We start from the raw sequence: 21,273 nt of genomic DNA on the forward strand, positions 1-21,273 counted from the left end.
AAGTGATACCTGATATTGATTCTTTATTAAGTCTAGATGCATTTTTTCCTGACATACAAAGTCACATTCAGTCAAAGTTAAAAGTCAAATTTGTATGCTGTGGATGTTCCCCCCATTTAGGGCTGCAACGAACGATTATTTTCATTGTCAATTAATCTGTTGATTATTTTCTCGATTAATCGATTAGTTGTTTGGTCTATAAAATGTCAGAAAATGGTGAAAAATGTGGATCAGTGTTTCCCAAAGCCCAAGATGACGTCCTCAAATGTCTTGTTTTGTCCACAACCCAAAGATATTCAGTTTACTGTCATAGAGGAGGAAAGAAACCAGAAAATATTCACATTTAAGAAGCTGGAATCAGAGAATTTTGACTTATTTTTCTTAAAATATTACTCAAACCGATGAATCGATTATCAAAATAGTTGGCGATTAATTTTATAGTTGACAACTAATCGATTAATCGTTGCAGCTCTACCTCCATTGGTTACATGATCAACAAACTGGACAATTTAACACTCAAAAAGGAAAACAGCAGTGGGGCTGTAACCAATCCAACCTACAGCTAAGTCATTCTAATTGAATACATAAACAAGTCTGTGCAATAACATCACCCCCTCTATGAAGAAAAGTAAGTTAAGAAAAGTAACCAGAGAGACACTTTTAACAATACTTACAATATGTTTTTTTTTATTTTTTTTATATATATATCAAGTGTCCCCTGTGAGTTTTTGCATGTCATGCTTTCAGCCACAGCCATGAGAAAGCTGAAGGCTGAATTCAAAATGAGGAGCTTAACATCATGCAAGTGTTGAGTGCGAAAAGCCAGGGAAGAGGAAATTTGCAGGGGGAAATAAAAAAAAAACACGTGACTGCACGTCCACTCACTAAAGGCAAGGCTGGGGGGGGGGAGGGGGGTGAGTGCTTTTCCAATGCTTCAGAGCTATAGGCCTGCATGCTGACAGATGTAGCCTTACACAGGCATCAAAACCAACAGTGCAAGCAACAAGCCACAGGCACAGAATTGATTCGAGGGGGCATTGCTTCCACACTGGGGAGGTCGGCAATGAGGGGAGTTACAACTTAGGCTTTGATGCACTGCGATGCATTACCCACTCCAGCTCTCAGAGGGCCGCAGCCTCCTGCTGAGGAAACGTAGTCAGCGTCTGACTCAGCAGTTCGATGAAACCGAGCGGGTGTGGCGGCGGCGGTGATGTCACGGGACACGCCGGGAAGCGCGGTGCGTTACTTCCCGTCCAGAGATGCGTCGGTGATACGATCTCTGCGGCGGTATTGCGAAATCCATGACATCAGCAGCTGCCCGACCCTGCTGAGTCTCATTCAGAAACAGGAAGTCAGCCTCAGTGGTAGATAACCGACTACTCTGGTGTTCACCCCTGATTCCAGGAAGCAGGAGAAAGACGTATGTTTCTGTTCCAGCCCTGTGTCCACATCAGCCTGTTTGTAGATCCGATCTCAACTAGTAATAGCCAAATTCATTCAGAGGATGTGCCTCAGATAAAAAAAATGGCAGACACCGGACTGGCAGTGAAACATACAGGAACCAGGAGTGAACATTGTGAGGCTCTTGAGGCGGCCCAGTGGAGCGCTGGAGGGTGCATCCCCGGTGCTTCGGGGTGGGGGGGTGGGGGGTACGGGACTCACCCGGTGCGGCCGCCGTCACACAAGGACGTGGCGAGCGTCTACTTGGCGTGATGCTCGTAGGGAATGCTATTCTGAGGTTGGGGGGAGGGAGAGAGAAGGCCGAATATGTCAAGTCAGAACCCACAACCTGCAGCAACCACACAACTGGAGAGAACTGGCTTCTTCTGGCCGTTCTGGATCCTGTGTGAATCACTATAGCTCAGCCTTTTGTAAAGCTTGTAGATGGCACTCCGTTGGCCTCTCTCCCTTCAAAGCAATGATCTTTGACGGCCATTTGGAGTAGTACAATACACAGTTCTATGAAGACATAACTTTAAAAGATAGATAGATTGCTATAAAGCTCCTGCTGACTAAGTAGTGGGTTACGAGATGTGATCCAAAGAGCCTGAGCTGAGCCAGAACAGTCTATGACAAATCCAAAGTTTGTTTCTCGTGGGTGGAGGCGCTACCGGGAGCTGGCTCGCGGGTGTCTTGTACCTGTGAGGTGGACATGCGGGAGGTGTCCTGCCGCCCGGTCAGGTCTGAGGACGACACGTTGACGGGGGCGCCGCGGTGCAGCCGCATGCTCACCTTCCGCTCGCGCTCCATGCCGGACACTTGCCGGGGGGAGGTGTTCGCTGGAGGAAAGAGAAGAGGAGGGTTAGACCGGTGCATGGGGCCGACATTGGCCTTTTGTCAAAAAAAAAAAAAAAAGCGTATCGTCCACTAGGGCTGAACAATTAATCGAAATTTTATCGAAATCGCAATTTATCGCCTACTGCAATTTTCAAATCGCAGGAGGTGCAATATTTGTTAAAGGTGAAATGTGTCAAAATAGCATTTTAAATGAAATATTGTGGTGCTGCAGAGATGTCCTGGCCTACACATCATATTCTACAGACTTAAGAAAACATCTTTGTTTGGTACAGATCCCCCGCAAAAATCACACCATAATCATGTTAATGTTTTTCAATGAAAATGAGAATAATGATGTAAAAATGGTCATTCCCTCTAATATCGCAAATCATATCGCAATATGCTATTTTTTCATAATCGTTCAGCCCTATCGTCCACCTCTGATATGATAGACCTGATGCAGTTTTATTACATATTTAATGTAGAATTTATCAATACTACACTGTTGTCTATGAGAAGGTCTTAACCTGAATTGATTCTACTGTAACATTTTGATAAGATTCCAGACCAGTATGCATGGATGTCTTTATTATTATTATTATCTTGGCTTTCAATGGAGAGTTTTAGTGTCCCATGATGGTCTAAATGCTGTTTCAAAAGGTGTTTCCACCCTGACAAGAATTAAATCTGGGGGAAGCACTGAATATTTTGTGGATATTTTTGGGATTAAAACAGTCAAATTCAAATTGGCACAATATCAGTCCAAAAAGAAGGAGTATTCAGAACGAGTGAGGCTTTGGCTGACTCACCACTGTTACTCATCTGGATTTTTATCTACATGTGTGGGCCTGAGGAGGGGACGGGGCACTCTCTGGACGAGGTGCGTTATCTCATCTGTGCTTAGACCGCGGAAAAGCATTTACTGTGGCTAAGGCGGCGAGTTGTGGCCCAGGCGTGAACTGACCCGTGTGTGAGGTGGGCGTTAGCGGGGTGGGCGGCGCTCCGTCCTGGGTGCCCCGGGGTCGCCCCGACGCGGCGGGTATCCCCCGGGCGCCGGGGTTCCTGCCGTGTCTCAGCCTGTCCTCCCGGTCCCGGCGCTCCCTCTCCGCCTCCTCTGCTGCGCGGTTGGCTCCCTGTGTGGCGGAGTGAGGCGTTATTGGGAGAGGAAACAAGGCAACATGCAACGTGATGGGTGGGTTCGGTGGGAAACTACATGGCTATAGCTTAGGGATATATCCCTGACCGCAGCTAGTGAATATTTATTATTATTAATGAAATCATTCCAGTGAGGTGTGGGAAGATTTTACCCAACAGTCTGTGAAACCTGCCTCACCCTGCCTTAAGGATCCGCAAACCAACCTGAACAAATTTCATTAGTTTGGGTTTCGATGGAGAGTTTTAGTCTCCCATGATGGTCTAAATCAGTGATTCTCAACCTTTTTCATATCATATCTAATTTAGTACACTTTAGGGCCACAGACCCACATTTGATGAGATTTTGTCTCTCCGACCCAAATTTGAGACATTTTTTATTGTTAGATATGATTTTGTCCAGAATTCCATAACTATGTGTATTGTAGGTAGAGCGATAACAGTGAAACTATGATCAAAACAGTCATTCTTCTACATTCTCTAATTGTGTTAACTTCTTGTAAATGAAGTAATTGTGAAGTTTAATACTTCATCAATTTGCTGGGGACCCCCTGGAACCCCCTCAGGGACCCCTAGTGGTCCCTGGACACCGTGTTGAGAACCACTGGTCTAAATGCTGTTTAAGAGGCTTTTCCACCCTGAGAAGAATACAATTCTGGGGGAAAGACTAAATGCATGGACTCTTTGGCATGAAAATGATCAAATTTAAAGACACTGCACATCAACCATTGGCTATCACAGCAGCTTCAATCCAAAAACTCATTCTGATTGAACCCTACTCTAAACCCCCTAAACGCAATGCCATGTATTCTTACCATCCGTCAAGAACAGTGCAAATTTGAAAACATTTTAAGGCTGATGCTCTTTTTTCCCCCCCAGAAACTGATCGGATTTAGCTTTTTTTTTTTTTTTTACGATCGGCACTCACAAACTTGAGCATGTTCCAGTCGAAGACGTAGTCGTAGGAGAAGCCCTGTCTGTGGAAAAGGTTCCTGAACAGCTGCCTTAGGTAGGAGTAGTCCGGCTTGTCGTCGAAGCGCAGGGAGCGGCAGAAGTTCAGGTAGGTGGCGAACTCGGCTGTGGGGAAAAAAAAAAAAAAAAAAAGAGTGAGAAAAGTGATGAAGCGATCCGTTTTTTGTTCTCAACGTTTATCGCGGTCTGGACGACGGGGGGGGGGGGGGGGGGGACTCACATGGGTATCCCTTGCACAGCACCTCGATGGGGGTGGACATTTTCTTCTCGCTGATGCGTTCGTACTTCTGCCTCTTGGTGGCCGCCTTGAGGCCCTGCCAGGGGAGGGAGCCCAGGTTGAAGTACATGAGGACGTAGCCGAGGGACTCCAGGTCATCTCGCCGCGACTGCTCTGTGGAGGGAAGACGGGGTGGGGGGGGGGGAGAAAAGGGAGGGGTGGGAAGAAGAGAGAGGGAAGGAGAGGGGTCAGTGTCGCACCCGGAGGAAATTAAAACTTTGATTCATTTTGAAGGGGGGTTCGGCTAGCGTCAAGGAAGTGTTTAGTACCGATTCCCAGATGTGTGTTGATGGAGGCGTAGCGGGCGGTGCCGGTCAGGTTCTTGTTCTCGCGGTAGGGGATGTGCTGGTGCGTGCGGGCGTCGCGGTACTTCTTGGCCAGGCCGAAGTCGATGATGTAGACCAGGTTGCCCTTCTTGCCCAGCCCCATCAGGAAGTTGTCGGGCTTCACGTCTCGGTGGATGAAGTTCTTGGAGTGGATGTACTCGATGCGGCTGATCTGTGGCGGGGAGGAGAGAGAGGGAGGAGGTCATTACCAAAGATCGTAAAGAAAAAGAACGGACACGGCGCACAGAGTCGTAAGTGACATCACCTCATTTGTTTTGAATGGGGTGTGCTCAGTGGCAAGAATTCTCACGCTTTCCTGGTTGCAATTTTGCTTCACTTCTGCCCATGAGACTGCATACTATTGAGCAGTCCTTCCAGTCTGTAGTTCCTTGTTTTGAGTTTCTAATATTTTCTAACTTAATTCAGATGCAGCATGTAGCGTCCGCACTCTTTCTCACCGTTTTCTCAGCACCAAACCAATCTCTTCCTGACCAGACCTCTGGTAAAAAAATAATGCCATCCAGAGAGGGGAATCCGGGGACAGAGCACCAAATCCAGCCTGTAAGAATGTCTGGTCACCCTAGTACAGCTTATATAGCCAGGGGAGAGGGGGACTCCACCATTGAAAATGAATTGAAAAAAAAATAATTTTGGGCGCTTGTTTGGCACATTTGGTCACGTGCCAATCCCTGCCCCCCCTGGTGATAGGTTAAGCTTATATGAAAGCCATTATATCAATCATTGTCTGTGGGAAAATCTCAATAATGGAAGAGGCTTCTCGTCTCCTCTCATGTGCAGTGATCTGAGAAGAAATAGGAGCGGCACAATTTCCCTTGTAATTGACATAAAAAAAAAAACAGATAGCAAACTGCACAACGTTTAGCAGGATGGCCCGAAGTGCCCATAAACAAGACAATGAAGTCCTACCTGCTCACTCATTTTAAGCCGCTTTGGATGAATGCCTAAAATGTAATGCGATTTTAGTGCTTTCTGCTGTCGTTTGTAGGTCATCTGGATGAACAGATAAGAGGTTGAGTGCGAGTTGGTCAGTGGGTAAGGTGTCTATGTGTGTGTGTAGTAAGCGGTTGGTCTCACCATCTGGTCGGCCAGCAGCAGGACCGTCTTGAGGCTGAACTTGCGGGAGCAGAAGTTGAACAGGTCCTCCAGACTGGGCCCCAGCAGCTCCATCACCATCACGTTGTAGTCGCCCTCCGCGCCGCACCACTTTATTGTCGGGATGCCCACTGCAAACAGACGGGGGGAGAGAATTGTATGTATTTATTTTTTTTCATTTTTTTTAATGGTTCTGTAACGCAAGGGAACAGAAAACAAAGTTAAAAAAAATGAACCCTCAGTCGGTGAAATTAGCCGAGTCAGTAGGTTATGTGATTGAACTCTGTAATGCAGAAAGGCGATGCATTAATAGCAAACATTTGCATCAACAGCACCATCCCCAAACTACTAATGCACCCACTGTTTACACTCCAATCAGCTGAAGTGCGCTACTTTTGACCCACTCCCTTCAGGACAACATGATTTCCAGTTGAGTGAGTGGGCTCTCCCACGTGAGTGTGGACTCAGGCTCCCAGTGATTCTCGGGCTGTGAGCTGATTCAATGTTGCAGTCGGTCGCTCGCTCTCTCACTCACTCAGCCTGCCGGGTGACTCATGTGGATCACTGGCTGCCCGAGCCATGTGTGTGCATCACATTTACATGGAGAGGAAGGGGGGGGGGGGGGGATAGGGGCGGGGAGGACGGAATCAAACAGAGGAAGAGGATTGGGAGAAAGGAGATTTGGGGAAGGGGGCAAGAACGAGCGATGGAAGAGGCTGGAAAAAAAATGTTTGAAGAGGAGTAAATAAATCTGATGGACAGAGAGCAGGGAGGAGGGGGGGGTGAAAGGGCTGATGGAGAAAGAGTGGAGGGCTAAGTGGAGAAAATGCAGAGAAATGCAGCTAGTTAAGGGCTCAGCAGAGTGGGCTGGAGTGGCCAAAATGGAGGCCAGAAGGTAGTATGTCCAATGAAGGATGGAGGGGTTCAACAGTGGGAGCTGATGCCTCACCTCCGCCTTGCATCATCTTGTAGATCTTGCTCTCGATGTGGAGCTGGGGGTGTTTGGTCTTCACACATTCCAGCTTGATGGCGACCTCCTCACCCACTGAAATGTCCGTGCCTAGAGAATGAACAGAAGCAGTCAGGGGTTATTTTTCTGGTATCCACATGATTACCGTCCAGGTGGATATGATCTCTTATCTCAAACCGTCTCAAACTCAACGTGTTTGTTGTTTCAGGAGTCAAGTTTTTTTTTTTTTTTTTTCCACTAAAGGGAATGTGGACTTTCAGATCCTCAGAGCATTAGCGGCTCTAAAATCCGCTAATGTCAAACTGGTGAGCCCAGGCCAGCCGGGAAAAAAACACTACTTAATTTTACTCTGATTTAGCTCATTTCAGACCTTGTGTAATAGGAATGCCGTTACGAGAAAGGAAAAGGAGAACATTCTCTTCCGAACTTGTGAAAGTGAGCGACAGGGTCAGGGAACAGTGAGTGTGACTGAACGAGTCCAGGCCCGTCCCTGCCCGGCAGCAGTAAAAACAGAGAAGGAAGCCAACTCTATCCTGACTACCGACCGCAACTATAGAGGCTTGCAGAGAGGAACCTTACAGTCGGGTTTCACACCCCAGGAACAGGCCAAGACGTTACATAAGACTCAGCTTGAAGCTTCAGTGTGAAAAGGCACCTCTGTGCCCATTACTGCGGAGCTAGGCCCGGGCCGACGCGACCTGCAAAGTTTAAAAAGGATAAATCTAAGCAGTGGGAGACGAACTTAATGAGAAAGGGAAATACAAAGCCAAGTGCTGCGAGGTAAATGTTTGATCTGTGGTTGTCAGTGGCTGCCCTGAGGGGGTCACACCAGGCCGCGTCTTCTGTTATCAAAAAACATAAACGTTCAAGCAGAATACAAAGGGCAGTGCAGGGAGGCCTACTCAATGGCCACTTGGTTAGAGGAGAACAGAGTGTCGGCTTGCTATGCAAAGCAGACGAGCCACCGTGCAGTGGCAATTTTGGTCGGCCTATCTCCTGAAAAGGCACTTAACACCTCCGTGCGCAAACACTCGACATGTTGGATGATTCATATGTGCGTGCGTGTGTGGTTACATAAAACTAACCGCATTAGTCCACACTAGAGCTAGGCAGGGGAATTATGGTCGACTGGAGCTTCCCTCTCTCTACGCGTGTTTGCGTGTGCGATGACTAACACACACCTGTGTTCAGCCTCGGCCCCGCCTTCCGTGGACACCGCGAGACATGGAAACAATGCGATGGCTGATAGAGCATGGACAGGGGCACAAGACGGCCCTGTACTAACTTCTGTCATTATTGAGGGTAGGGCTGCAACGCATGATTATTTTCATTGTCGATTATTTTCTCGATTAGGTTGTTTGGTCTATAAAATGTCAGAAAATGGTGAAAAATGTGGATCAGTGTTTCCCAAAGCCCAAGATGACGTCCTCAAATGTCTTGTTTTGTCCACAACCCAAAGATATTCAGTTTACTGTCATAGAGGAGTAAAGAAACCAGAAAATATTCACATTTAAGAAGCTGGAATCAGAGAATTTTGACTTATTTTTCTTAAAAAATTACTCAAACCGATTAATCGATTATCAAAATAGTTGGAGTTGACAACTAATCGATTAATCGTTGCAGCTCTAATTGAGGGTGTAGTGACACTCCAAGTTAACACAGTACTAGTGGGCCTACTTAATGCTTATCCGTGGCTATGCTTCTCCACCAAGTCCAAAGTGATCTGCAGCCTAGGAGGAGCAGGCCTGCTAAATGTTTAAGGCATGTTCCAGGCTCCGTTATGCAACATGCTGTAATTCAGTCGAGGGTCTCCGCACAGCTAAAGCATGTGTAGGCTGTGCGAGGAGTGTTTCCGGACTTGAGAGGAAACCCCAGGGAGTGGGGCGGGGTAAACTGGCCTTATCAAATCCACATGTCTACTATGGAGCGCTCAGAAAACATCCACACACAGTCGCCCTGCACGAGCCAGGCTGGGTCGGGGGTCAGGCCCTTTAGGACCGCTCTCCCTCGAAATCGACAAACCTATGATTCGACTCTCTAGATGGGTTTGGTGGATATTCCAAAACAGGTTTCACACGTTTCAAAGCTTCTTATTTGCAAAAAACACTAATCCAAATGGTGTACGCAAATGAGTCTACAAATTCTGCAGAGCAAACACGCTGCTTTGTCAGTTGAGGGTTCTCCCATGTAGGTCTAGCCTATTTGTTTTCTCAGCTGGCCTATTCAAATACCCATCTTCAGGCTCAAATGCTGCACAAAATGACTGAAACAACCATTTAAGCTTCGCCGCCCATGTATACTACGAGCTATTTCGGTCAGTGGAATTTTCTCTGCAACAGCGGCAGGTGAAATAAGGTGACGGCGGTGTACGGTGGAGTGAATAATTTTGAACATCAAAGACAGTTATTTACAGTTTTCCACATCCACACTGACACACAGACCGTTAGCGCGACAACAAGAGGATTGTTTGTGGCACAGCTGATGTCATCCTAGGAAAACAATACGTTCTTTCTAACTTTTATACACTAGTAACTGCCGTGTGCATGTGCCGAGCCAAGCTTGGTAGGCTTGTGTGGCAGACTCCCGAGTTCCTGGCTCACTTACAGTACAGTAACTGAATAAATCCTGGACAAATGCGGTCTTGGCTCAACAATGGAGAGGTCACATGTAAACACCCAGGCAACAAATTACACGTTCCATGACCAGGCTGAAAAGAAAGTCAAGGATCCAGGAGCCTGAACCTCTTCTGACATCTGTTTATGACAAGATTATACCAGATACAAAACTATCCTTGCAAATGACAGAGTTCTCCGGGCCCGAGCCTGACTGGCAAACAGTGCATCATGAGACAATTTCGCCCTGACAGCTGCCTGATGACTCCCGTGAACTGGAAAAACCAGCGTGCCCACTCTTTGTTTGTATAGAAACACATACACGCAAAACCAGTCAAAAGAGAATCCATCAAAGTCAATGCATGTCACGCCAAAACAATAAATGTGTGAGTGAAACAAAGAGAAGCAAACTCAGGCAAACTGGGGGGGGGGGGGGGGTTAGGGGGTGAGGGATGGGGGGGGGGGGGTGCAGGGGGTATAGCAGGGAAACTGGTTCACTGTGTCTCATCCTAAAATATGGGTGACTGCCATAGCCTGGAGTACAGGACAGAATTGCCTGGCTGGCTCGCTCATGTTATCTCCTGCCCTTCAGCAGTGGAATTAGCTGACAGATGGCAGGGACCTAGCAAGCTACTGGCAAACAACTGCAATTTAGGGTGACTAGGTCTGCCTGTACTCAGCCTAGTTCTGGAGGATTCAAAAGCCTGTCTAGGCTGGAAGTAGTCGTCTACACTGTAATCTAGCTGCTGTAATAACAAAAAAAAAAACAAGCTAGCCTCGGCCAGCAGTAGCTTGACCATAACACTGGTTCAGGTAACACTGACAGTTTACTGCATTTTCCATTGATGCCTGCAATGCCACAGATCGGTCAATGTATTTCAAGCCGTATCCCCTTACATGGAGACACCATACACCTTACGATAACTTCATTTCTGTCAACTGATACGCCTGGCATTTGATTGTCAGTATGATGCTGGTAGACAGGTTCATCAGCGCACTGATATGATAGCTAGCCGATGAATTTGACTGGCTTTATCTTCCGAGCAGACAGCTAACGGTAGCTAACTTGGCGAGATTGTGGTTAGCAAACTAGCTTGGTGTTAACTAACGTTAGTAGGAAGATGACATTAGCTCAACGTCATTGGGATTCTGTAATGTTTTCGCTAGCTCAACAGTGTAGTTAACAGTTGCAGAAAATGTACTTGGTGAGAGAACTTAGGATTCAAATTTTTACTCACCCAAATAGATGTCTCCAAAAGATCCACTTCCAATTTTTCTCCCCAGTCTGTATCGGTTTCCCACTCTCAGTTCCATTTCGCTGTTAGCTAATGTTAACGTTTACAGCCTCGTCTGTACCTTGTTAACCAACGTTACCTTGTCCTAAATATCCAACCTAAATGCTCTTTACTCTTTTTGTTAATGTTCCCTCGGTAAATATTTCACCTTCCTCAACTGGTTTACAACCTCCTTTATTCACACTCCCCCCTTCCCCCAGAATCCAAGCAGATTCAGTTCCTTCTTTAACAGTCCAACTTTCACCATTCCTTTTTTATCTTTCTGAAACACGAAATGCTACAATATCGATATCATCCGATAGCCCGGAGTGTGTAGTTTATGTTCTCGGCGTTTTGGATGTCATTATTCCCCAAAAAGAGAAGGATGGAGACGGATTTTGATAGTAGCTTTATCCCCGAAATCGTCCGTCCGCTACTCCACTGTGAGAATTTTCCTCCACTGTGAAAGCTGTCATACGCCGGTGACGCCACTTCCCCTAGCAACCGTGGGCAGATCAGAAAAAAGGAAAGACGAGCGTAGCCCCGACATGTTCCATTCTCTGTATGAGAACGTTACACCAAACTTCATTTAAAAAATCTGGCAATTTAATGTTTCCTTATTTATCGGCAAACGTGCACACCTAATAGAACACGACTTAAAACCGTTTACGAATATTAAGGGTCTACTGATAAATTCGGCCTACATGTGACCCACCAAGCAGCTCTTATTTAAATTCAAATTAAACTTTTAGAATTGGTTCACACTCCGAGCTACCACTCACCACGCTGTATTTTGGTGGTAAAATATTGCGGCGGTAGCAGGCGAACCATTGCTCAGGATAAAATTGTATTTACCTAAGAGCTGCTTGGTGAAATGTATACCTGCCGAATTAATCAGTTACATTGCAAGGTATTTTATAGTACATTGAATAATTATGTGATTACTTTTATAGATTATAATAACGAGTTCATATTCACATACAGAGAAGTAAGGCTGTTTGACAAGTCACTCTATTACTGACTACTGTATTCATTCAGGCATGGTGACATATTCATTTTGTCACTTGGAAAGAATGAGAAAAACTCAAGACTTGGAATCTCCACTATGTTAGGCAGCACAATAATGTGAAACAGTGAAACATGATGCATTGAAGGCTATCATTAAAAGGTTTATCATAGTTTTACTAGTGTACCATTTATGAATTCAGTTATACATGAATTATTCAATGTCAAACAAGGTAAGAGACTAAGCCGTGAACGCAAATGGCCTAAACTGTAGGAGAGAAGCTTCAGGCCTTTTAAATATCATCTTCTAAACTTTAGTGTCGGTTGCTGGGTTTGTTACAGGACAGATTGTGATGTGTCCCTCCTCTGGCTGGGTCGATTTTGAAAACCGAGCATGAGGAACGGGAAATAGGTTTAGTCAGCATCTTTCATCACCCACTCCTCCATGCAGTTCTATGTAGGGAAGTAGGCCACACTCCACTGTAACTTTCCCCTCGGTGCACATTATATGAAGGGACGCATCTAGGATAGGCAAATCAGTTGCAAATGTGCATGGCTTAGTCTTCCTCCAATATAACTAAATGAGCAGAGTGAGTCATGGCCTTGTTATTATCAAGTCAGCCATTGAAATGAGAACACATCAGCTATGGGTTTTGCAGATGTGTCAGTTCTCTAAACCCTATAAGTCCCAGCATCTAATATTTTCCACGTATTAAACTATTAAATTATCAGTATCAAGCTAGCACTGTTGTGTTCATCTTGGCATATAAGAACCAAGCCAGAGAGAGAGAGAGAAAGGGAGAGAGAGGGGGCACGTCCCACTCATATCCATATATGGTATCGCCCAGCTCCTAGCCACGCCCGCTAATCTGAAGAGCGCGTGAGATTTTTTCTGATTGGCCGCCTATGGACCAGCCGCTGCGATTTTTCTGATTGGTCGCGCACGGGCCAACCAGCGAAGCGCTGGGGCGGCTCACATGGCAGCCTGTTGTTGTTTAGATTGGGTAATCCGCGCCGCACGTGTCGGCCAATGCTCTGAACAGGAGTCTGCATGCCGCGTTCATGACCTGTAGGAATAATGACGCACTAACGTCTTCGGACATGTTCGCGGCGTTCAAATTCACGCGAAGCCGTTGTTTTCTGTAGACTTTGGTTTCTTGTTAAAAAAAAAAAAAAAAGACTAAGGTTTTTTCAACACATGTGAATACGTTTTTATTATACAGCAAACCAAACTTTGGTGTAAATACACAAATTAGTCATGTCCTGCCATGGCATTTATGGGGATTATGCTGAAAAAATTAATTATGTGCTGTAAATTGTTTATCTTACCTATTATTTTGTACACTTGACTACAGCTATGTCTTTGTTAGTGACATCACAATTCTGTAAGTGTTAGACAACAGAGTCCAAGTAGCATTTACCTGAGGTTAACCTTATTTTCTAGTAATATTTACCACCAGAGCTGGGGGGAACAGTATTTCTAGTACTATTTACTACCTGAAAACTGAGGTAAACAATGTTTTCAAGTACGAATCTCACATTTACCATCTTTCCGATATCACTTGAACGCAACATCAGAGGAAACGAGGAACGGCTCTCAAGTTGAGAGAGAGGACAACATGGTTTTTATTGTTTTGTTAGCTGTTCAAATATATTGTCATTAACGGCATACGCTTACTTTCCATTCATTTCTGTGACTATTAATGCCAAACGCTGCTACATTTTTAGAAACATGTGCATACTACAGCCAACGTCACGCATTAGGACAGCGTGTACTCACAGCTGGTTAATGAGGAAGAAGCCTAATCCAATCATCAGAGGGTTACTGTTCTCTATCCCTTTATCAAAACAATATTGTGACATGTACCTGCCCGCTAATACGGAACAAATGGAGTAGCGTGTGTTATGCAACAGCTGAGTTTCCATTACAAACTGACACGCTGAAGCCTAGCCAACATGGTGTTTTTTTACAAATGAAGAAAAAAAAATGCTAGTCTCTTATCTCAGTTCAATTCAGTTCAATTGAATGACTTTATTGGCATGGCTCTTTATCGACATCAATACTGCCAGAGTATGTACGTATGTAATAAATTAGCAGCCATGAAACCTGTCAAACCCGACTCAAACTATTCCTCCTTCAGCAAAACATTATCTGTTGTTGTCTTTGAACTGGAGCAGGGGGACTGGACCGTATGGACTGTACGTTCTGTTCAGGTTTCCACAGATGCCTCGGCTCAGTCCCGGGACTCTGCTGAGCACAGCGGAGGCCTGTAAGCTCATTCATCTGACCTCCCTTTGGCCGCCAGTGCCGCCACAGTACGGCCAGAGAATTATAGGAGCGTCCAGAGGAATTAAATCCAACGCTAAATGGTCAAAACTCTGGGCTCTCCTCTGAGGCTCTCTCACAGATTGTGCTTTCAGTTATGCAAATATTTCTGCAGTTAGAGGAGTCTCTGGAGTCTAATTGGTTGAGTCAAACTTCAGTGGGCGGGGCCAAATAAACAGTTTTTCTGGCTAAGTAAGGTTAGACTGAAGCCCAGCTGAGGCAAGAGGTAAGAGGAAGGAAGTTCCAAGTTCAACCTAACCATAGTAGCCTATAGCTATCTAAACAAGCTAGCCTGTTGAACTTCCATGAATGCCATGGACACAAATTCATGAAAAAAATAAGTCATTGCCATATACATGTTTCATTTTTATTTTACGGTCCATATGTTCTTAAAACCCCACACAACATACATCCTGTACATTTTTGCACTCTGCATCCTTTTGCAGCTTAGAACCATACACACTGTTTACACACTGATAATTGTAAATTGTTTATAACTGGCCACTTTTCTTTTTTTCTTTTTTATCTATTCCTTGCTATTTTTATTTTTTTATTTTTATTTTTTATTTCTATCCTATGTTATTATGTACATATAGCTTTTATGATACTCGTCATTTTTTCCCTGTATATAGCTTTATATTATTATATATTATTATTGATATCCTGTTACTACGTTCGCTATTTGCACAGTTGTCGGAGTTGTTGCAACCCCATTTTACTGCTGTTGTACATGTACAATCATGCATGTGACAAATAAATCTCTTGAATCTTGAATCTTGACCAGAGTTCCTTCTTTGACATTCAAGTTTGCTGGTTCACTAACTGTTTCTTTGGCTCCACTTATTGAGGTTTAACTCAACCATTGAGATTATTTCTGCCTCTGTCTGAGAAATGTTTGTATAACTACAACTCCCATCTGCTGTTCTTTCAAAACTGGAAGACTGCTTTCTTTTTGGTCAATCTGTTGCGATACCAGACAGCAATTAATAGAAGTGTACAGACAAGATTTCATATTTTTGATCTGGTAGCAAATTGATTACAGAACTTTATGACTATCTGATAAAGACCATAGCCATAGATGTTGATGTGCGCTACTAGTCCATAAATAAGATGAAATTTTAATGATATTTGTGGGGAAATTGGATCGGTGCAACAACAGAATAGCAACAGGATACACCAAATGTAAATACAAACATAGCAGATGGGTGAGTATTAAACATAATGCAGCCGATAAGTCCAACATGTCAAAATCATGTAAAGTAGGCTAGAAATGTATGAATGAAACATGAAAAAATGAATTACAGGCAGCATTAGGGTGTGCACAATAACAGCTTGAACATAGTAGGTAAAAAATGAATGAAAAATACATAGGATATGAAAATACACCACAAAATGAAATATATGCAAAGAGAGAAATGATCAAATATCAAGATATATTCAATATAAGCAAAGGAGAGAACATGGGAATAAAACAATTATGTTAATTTTCAGCAAATATATACACAGGATGTGTAAATTGTGTAAAAGTGTTCAAATTAAGGCCATACTGTATGCAAAAAGTGGATAAATCCTAGTATGTCAGGCAGTTAAAATCTTTGACACCTGTTAAAAAAAAGCTGGTGTGGTGACAATATGATAATTTGTGACAAGTGAAGTGGCAGAAAAAACATTCATGGATAGTGTCTGATCTCTGCTGTAGCTGTTGAGCCCGTCTGTTACCACTCACTCACTCAACAGCCTGGCCTGGTTTGACCTGTGGAAGTCTTCAAACCAACGGCGACATCTAGTGGATATGAGGAGGCAGTGTCTCGAATTGGCGGTGTTCATTTACAGTAAACACCCAGCTTAAGAGCCCTCCGTTAAGCGGTAAAATGACATGTTTTCCTCAGCTGTGAAAAGGTCAAACCCTCGCCCGTTCCCTGAAAAACAGGCGGCAGTCCCCTCCTCGTCTTTTGTTTCCCGCCTGGATGGGAGCGCTGCTTGTTTACGCTGGCTGGGAAATTCCTCCAAACGGAAGCCGTGACCTGCTATGCTCTTTGTGTCTGCAGCAGATGGACGCTTGGCAATGTCTCTCTCTCTTTCTCTCTCTCTCTCTGGCAGACGCTGTTCCTTGAAGAAAACATACACACAGGGATGTAAAGGGATCAACTCAGCTTACCCACTTTTTGCAGAATAGGGTTTACTCACCTTCTCGACGTAAATCTTTTAAGTAAATTCACGGGAAACATCTTAGTAAGAGGCGTCAAATTGATGTAAGTTGTATAAATAGATGGTCTTTTAAGGGGGAAAAAAACCCATGAATTAATCATTTTCGTCTGAAAATAGTTTACACATTTTTGTTTACACCATATCACTGCGTGCGCATGCGCATATATGTATGCACACACACATGTTGATTCTTATGGTAGGTTCAAGCTGAAAGAATCAATCAACGCTTCAGAAAAATCCAGAGAAATATGAGGTGTTGAAAGGAAACCCTAAACCTAAACCTAACCCTAAACATAACCCTAACCCTAACCCTAACCCTGGTTGCAATCTATTTACGGTTGATGGCCAGTGCCTAACCTGGATAGCTCTGATAAAAAGCCCTTCTGTTCTTTGAAACAGTTGTGGTCAGAGCTCTGGGTAAACATCTACAAACAACCAACCTAACCCTAACCCTGACCCAACAAGGTTTAACCCCCATAAGGCAAATATAAAAACCATTACCCAGACCTAAAATTTATGGCAATAAAACTAGGGTTTTTCCCCCCTACACCACAAATGTCTACATGGTCTGAAAATCCATCCAGATATTCAATCGGTTGATGAGGTAACATCGCACACCCCACAGCAGTTTATGCTGCGGCAGAGAAAAATAGTTCTGTGATTTCCTGATTAGTTAAAGTGTGTGTAATGGTGGAATTGTGTCATGTTTACGCTCAACTCCTCTGTGGTGTAGCAAGAGGCAATGGAGCTCACTGGAGTCAATATTGTCTGTGGGTCCAAGTACTACAGGTATGTAAGAGACAAATTATATATAGGTCAAAAATCACCGAACCTCTCTTTTAAAAGCTCACATGCCGCATTTATGCCACATTTTACCATTGTATCCTTGCATAACTCAAACATACCGCCATGAAAACTGGAATAGCATCAATAACAGCTGTGCTTCCCCTTCCAGCACAATGTGTAACCCATTACCTCACTAAGCCTCTTGTAACAAATTCCAGATTCCTGCTGGGAAAAACCTTAAACAAACCAAAACGGACAATCTTGCATATTACTGCGGCAGCCAGATGTTTGTCTTTATGAGTTTGGCTGAGAGAACCGAACTCAACACCTGTCCTGTTTGGTTGCTCTTGGTGGTGGAATGTGGGAATACACAAGACATAAAGAGTTCAGAAGTCATTACACTTCATCACAAACACTTATTACCAGTGTTGTGTACAAAAGAGCCTGTGATCTGATAAGTAAGGTAGGGACTCGAGTCACATGACTTGGACTTGAGTCAGTCTTAATTGCTTGAGACTTGACTTGATGCATGAAGAGAAGACTTGAGACTCGACTTGACTTGGGTTCTGGTGACTTGACCTTTGACTTTGACTTGGGTTCTGGTGACTTGGGACTTGACTTTGACTTGGGGTCTAGTAGCTTGGGACTTGACTTGATGCATGAAGAGAAGACTTGAGACTTGACTTGACTTGGGTTCTGGTGACTTGGGACTTGACTTTGTCTTGTACTTTGATGACTTGAAAAGGTTTCTAAAGTCTTGACAAAAGACTCAGGCTCAAGTCTTGAGGCACAAGTCTCAAGTCAAGTCCCAGGTCTAAATGTAGATTACCAAGTCAAGTCCATGTCATTAATGTCAAGTCTCAATCAATTTAATATTGAGACAATTGTACGCTCTGATTTCTTATTTTTATTTTGTATTTATCAGAGGTGGGGACTCAAGTCACATGACTTGGACTCGAGTCACAGTTTTAATTGCTTGAAACTTGACTTGATGCATGAAGAGAAGACTTGAGACTTGACTTAACTTGGGTTCTGGTGACTTGACCTATGACTTTGACTTGGGTTCTGGTGACTTGGGACTTGACTTTGACTTGTACTCTGATGACTTAAAAAAGGTTTCTAAAGTCTTGACTTGAGATCTTGTGTTTGTGTAAATGACTTAGATTGAAAGTGATGAGATTTGTTCCAGCAGACGACTGAATTGAAATTCTGTTTTCTAAATTTGTATGGAATGATTGAATTTATTGAAGTTGAAACTGATTATAGAAATCAAACTCATGATGCTCCTACCAAGTTTTTATCCTATTAAAACCATATTGCATTGGAAAGTCCTAGATATTTAGTTTTCTTTAAGATATTAAATTGACTCTTGATTTGTTCTGACTTGACTTGCTGTTCTACATTTAGACTTGGGACTTGACATTAATGACATGGACTTGACTTGGACTTGACTTTGTAATCTACGAGTTTGTGATCATACGAGTTAAGATCAAGCAAAAATCTATTTGGAAACCAAATCAGCTCTACATTGACACAATTGTTGTCAATATAACCAGTTTTGGAGGTTATAGTGGCAAATGATATTGAATGCAGGGACTTTGCCATAGCGTAGTTTATTGAATTGACGCCTAGAGAGTTGTTTGTTCACATTACAATGAATAAATGAGAAAATATTTCAGTTTGTGGGTGAGAAAAGATGTAAAGAGATGTTGAATGTAGTATCATTGATTACAGATGATCGTTGGGCTTCCTGTCAGAAACACACAATGCATTGCAACACAGGCCGCTTCATCATTTCAAGTTGTGCAGATCTTGAAAGCCTTTTCATGCCTTGAGCATTAACAGAATCAGTCATGCACCACTTCAAAAAGTTTGGGTTTGATTGAGCGGAACCACAGAGCCATAAAAAGAGAATACCAGCTCTGTCTATTATATGGGGTGAAGTCGGTGAAAATAAACTCTTTCTCTTTTAGAAACTGTGTGTGTGTGTGTGTGTGTGTGTATACATACTGTAAGCTTGAGTTGACTTACTAAAGGACAAATCCACTTGTCCTTACACTCTTAGATCTGGTGATGTTCCGGGAGTTACTTTGTGTTGTAATTAACTTTTTTGGTCGACCCACTTTAACTCAACCTGCCTGTCTACTTCTAATTCCGTTAGTGATTTCCTACATTTCCCAGAATGCTTTGTGAACTTTTTGCATTCAGTGGTGGGTTTTACATGTAGGTGGAGAGAGCAATAGCGATAGTGACAGTAAGATTTTCACCAAACAACAAAATTGACCCAGAAATGTAATAGCTGTTTTGTAACAGTGTGTTTTCGGGTGGATTTTTCCTTTAAAACGTGAAAAATCATGATGTGAGCAGACAGAAAAATCCCCCATCCATGGCACAGTGAATCAAATGTTCTAAGAAATCCCAATCAACAGTTTGAATTGAATTTTCAGTTTCCCATTTGGCTGTGTAAGTATGATTATACTCAGTGGTGGAAGAAGTACTCAGATCTTGTACTTAAGTAAAAGTAACAATACCACAGTGTAGAAATACTCTGTTACAAGTAAAAGTCCTGCATTCAAAATGTTACTTCAGTAAAAGTACAAAAGTATTAGCATCAAAATATACTTAAAGTACCAAATGTAAAAGTACCCATTATGCAGAATGGCCCATTTCAGAATAATGTATATTATATTACTGGATTATAATTATTGATGCATTAATGTGTAAGCATCACTTTAATGTTGCAGCTGGTAAAGGTGAAGCTGATTTTAATGACTTTATTTACTGCTGGGTAGTTTGTAAATTTCCCCCTGGGGATCAATAAAGTTTTATCTTAATCTATAATAATACATCATAATTTATTTGTTGATTATATTTTGTATTATTAATCTGAATCTGCAAAGTAACTAGTAACTTAAGTTATCAAATAAATGTAGTGGAGTAAAAAGTACAATATTTCTCTCTGAAATGTAGTAGTAGTAGAAGTATAAAGTAGCAGAAAATGGAAATACTCAAGTAAAGTACAAGTACCTCAAAATTGTACTTAAGTACAGTATTCGAGTAAATGTACTTAGTGATTTCCGCCACTGATTATACTTATATATTATTATATATTATAGAATTATATATTATAGAATTCACTCACAGCCGCATCTAGGATTTAGATGCAGGCTTGAGAATGTTATGTATAAAAACAAACCCTAACCATTCCACATTTAACTTTTTTCATGCTCATCATAAGAAGTTATAGTAAATTTGGGATTCTTGGGTTTAGCATTGCTGATAATTTGCACGAACTGTGCCAGTATACCTCGGTCCATGATCAAATCTTAGTACGGAAAAATGATAAACTCGTTGATAAACATGTTGGAATGCAGATGACATTATGCATATTTTTCAGAACATCGTTTGACACGCCGTGATTAATCGACGTGTCGGAGCGTGAAGGATTTTGTTCCGTCAGCATCCTGACTTCTTGGCCGCTTTCCATACCTGGAAATTAAAACGTCACTCTGCGTTGGAAAACCAGGCCCCCGTTATTATGATTATTATTGAGGTGCTCCATCAAACGCTTTGGCAACCCAAGGGCGAGCGGTGATCAGGACAAAAGGGCAAATGAAAACTTTCTTTTAACACTTTGCTCAAACCAACTGTTGAATTCTCCCTGAAAAAAAAAAGTCAGGTGAAAACCCATATGTGAATTCAAAGCACATGTGCGTTCTGGACGCATGTTGGTTTTTTCATATGTGAACATTTTTTTTTTTCACATTGTATCCTGACATCAGACTTCAGAAAATTTCAATTCATAGGTGTTTTTTTTTTTTTTTTTTTTTTTTTTTCAGATCTTCCCCTGCCATTACATATGTACAGAAGAGGATTAGGGCCACATGTGAAAAATTTATTTGAGTTCTGAGTTTAAAGTCAGAATTCTGACTTTAAAGTCAGAATTCTGAGTTTAAAGTCAGAATTCTGAGTTTA

The 21,273-nt window shown here is 43.0% G+C and overlaps 1 protein-coding gene across 2 annotated transcripts; it reads right to left on the reverse strand.

The window, feature by feature from the left end:
• Positions 1–6: 6 nt before the first annotated feature.
• csnk1db (casein kinase 1, delta b) lies at positions 7–11,423 on the reverse strand. 2 transcript variants are annotated; one of them, XM_071546618.1, is made up of 9 exons: positions 10,938–11,423; positions 7,067–7,177; positions 6,100–6,248; positions 4,948–5,176; positions 4,622–4,792; positions 4,358–4,506; positions 3,242–3,410; positions 2,140–2,279; positions 7–1,728 (listed from the first exon to the last, which is right to left on the reverse strand). In XM_071546618.1, exons 1-9 carry the CDS (start codon positions 11,011–11,013, stop codon positions 1,678–1,680), a joined length of 1,245 nt encoding a protein of 414 aa, XP_071402719.1. In that variant the 5' UTR covers positions 11,014–11,423; the 3' UTR covers positions 7–1,677. The 2 variants fall into 2 exon arrangements, with proteins under 2 accessions (XP_071402719.1, XP_071402718.1); XM_071546617.1 differs by having other exon boundaries at positions 7–1,733.
• Between the last annotated feature and the right edge of the window lie 9,850 nt (positions 11,424–21,273).

This window comes from Centroberyx affinis, unplaced genomic scaffold (assembly GCF_046629955.1).
Source record: "Centroberyx affinis isolate AG114_WGS23_722 - 3 ecotype Tasmania unplaced genomic scaffold, CSIRO-AGI_Caff_v1 ptg005357l_1, whole genome shotgun sequence".
Lineage (NCBI taxonomy): Eukaryota > Metazoa > Chordata > Actinopteri > Beryciformes > Berycidae > Centroberyx > Centroberyx affinis.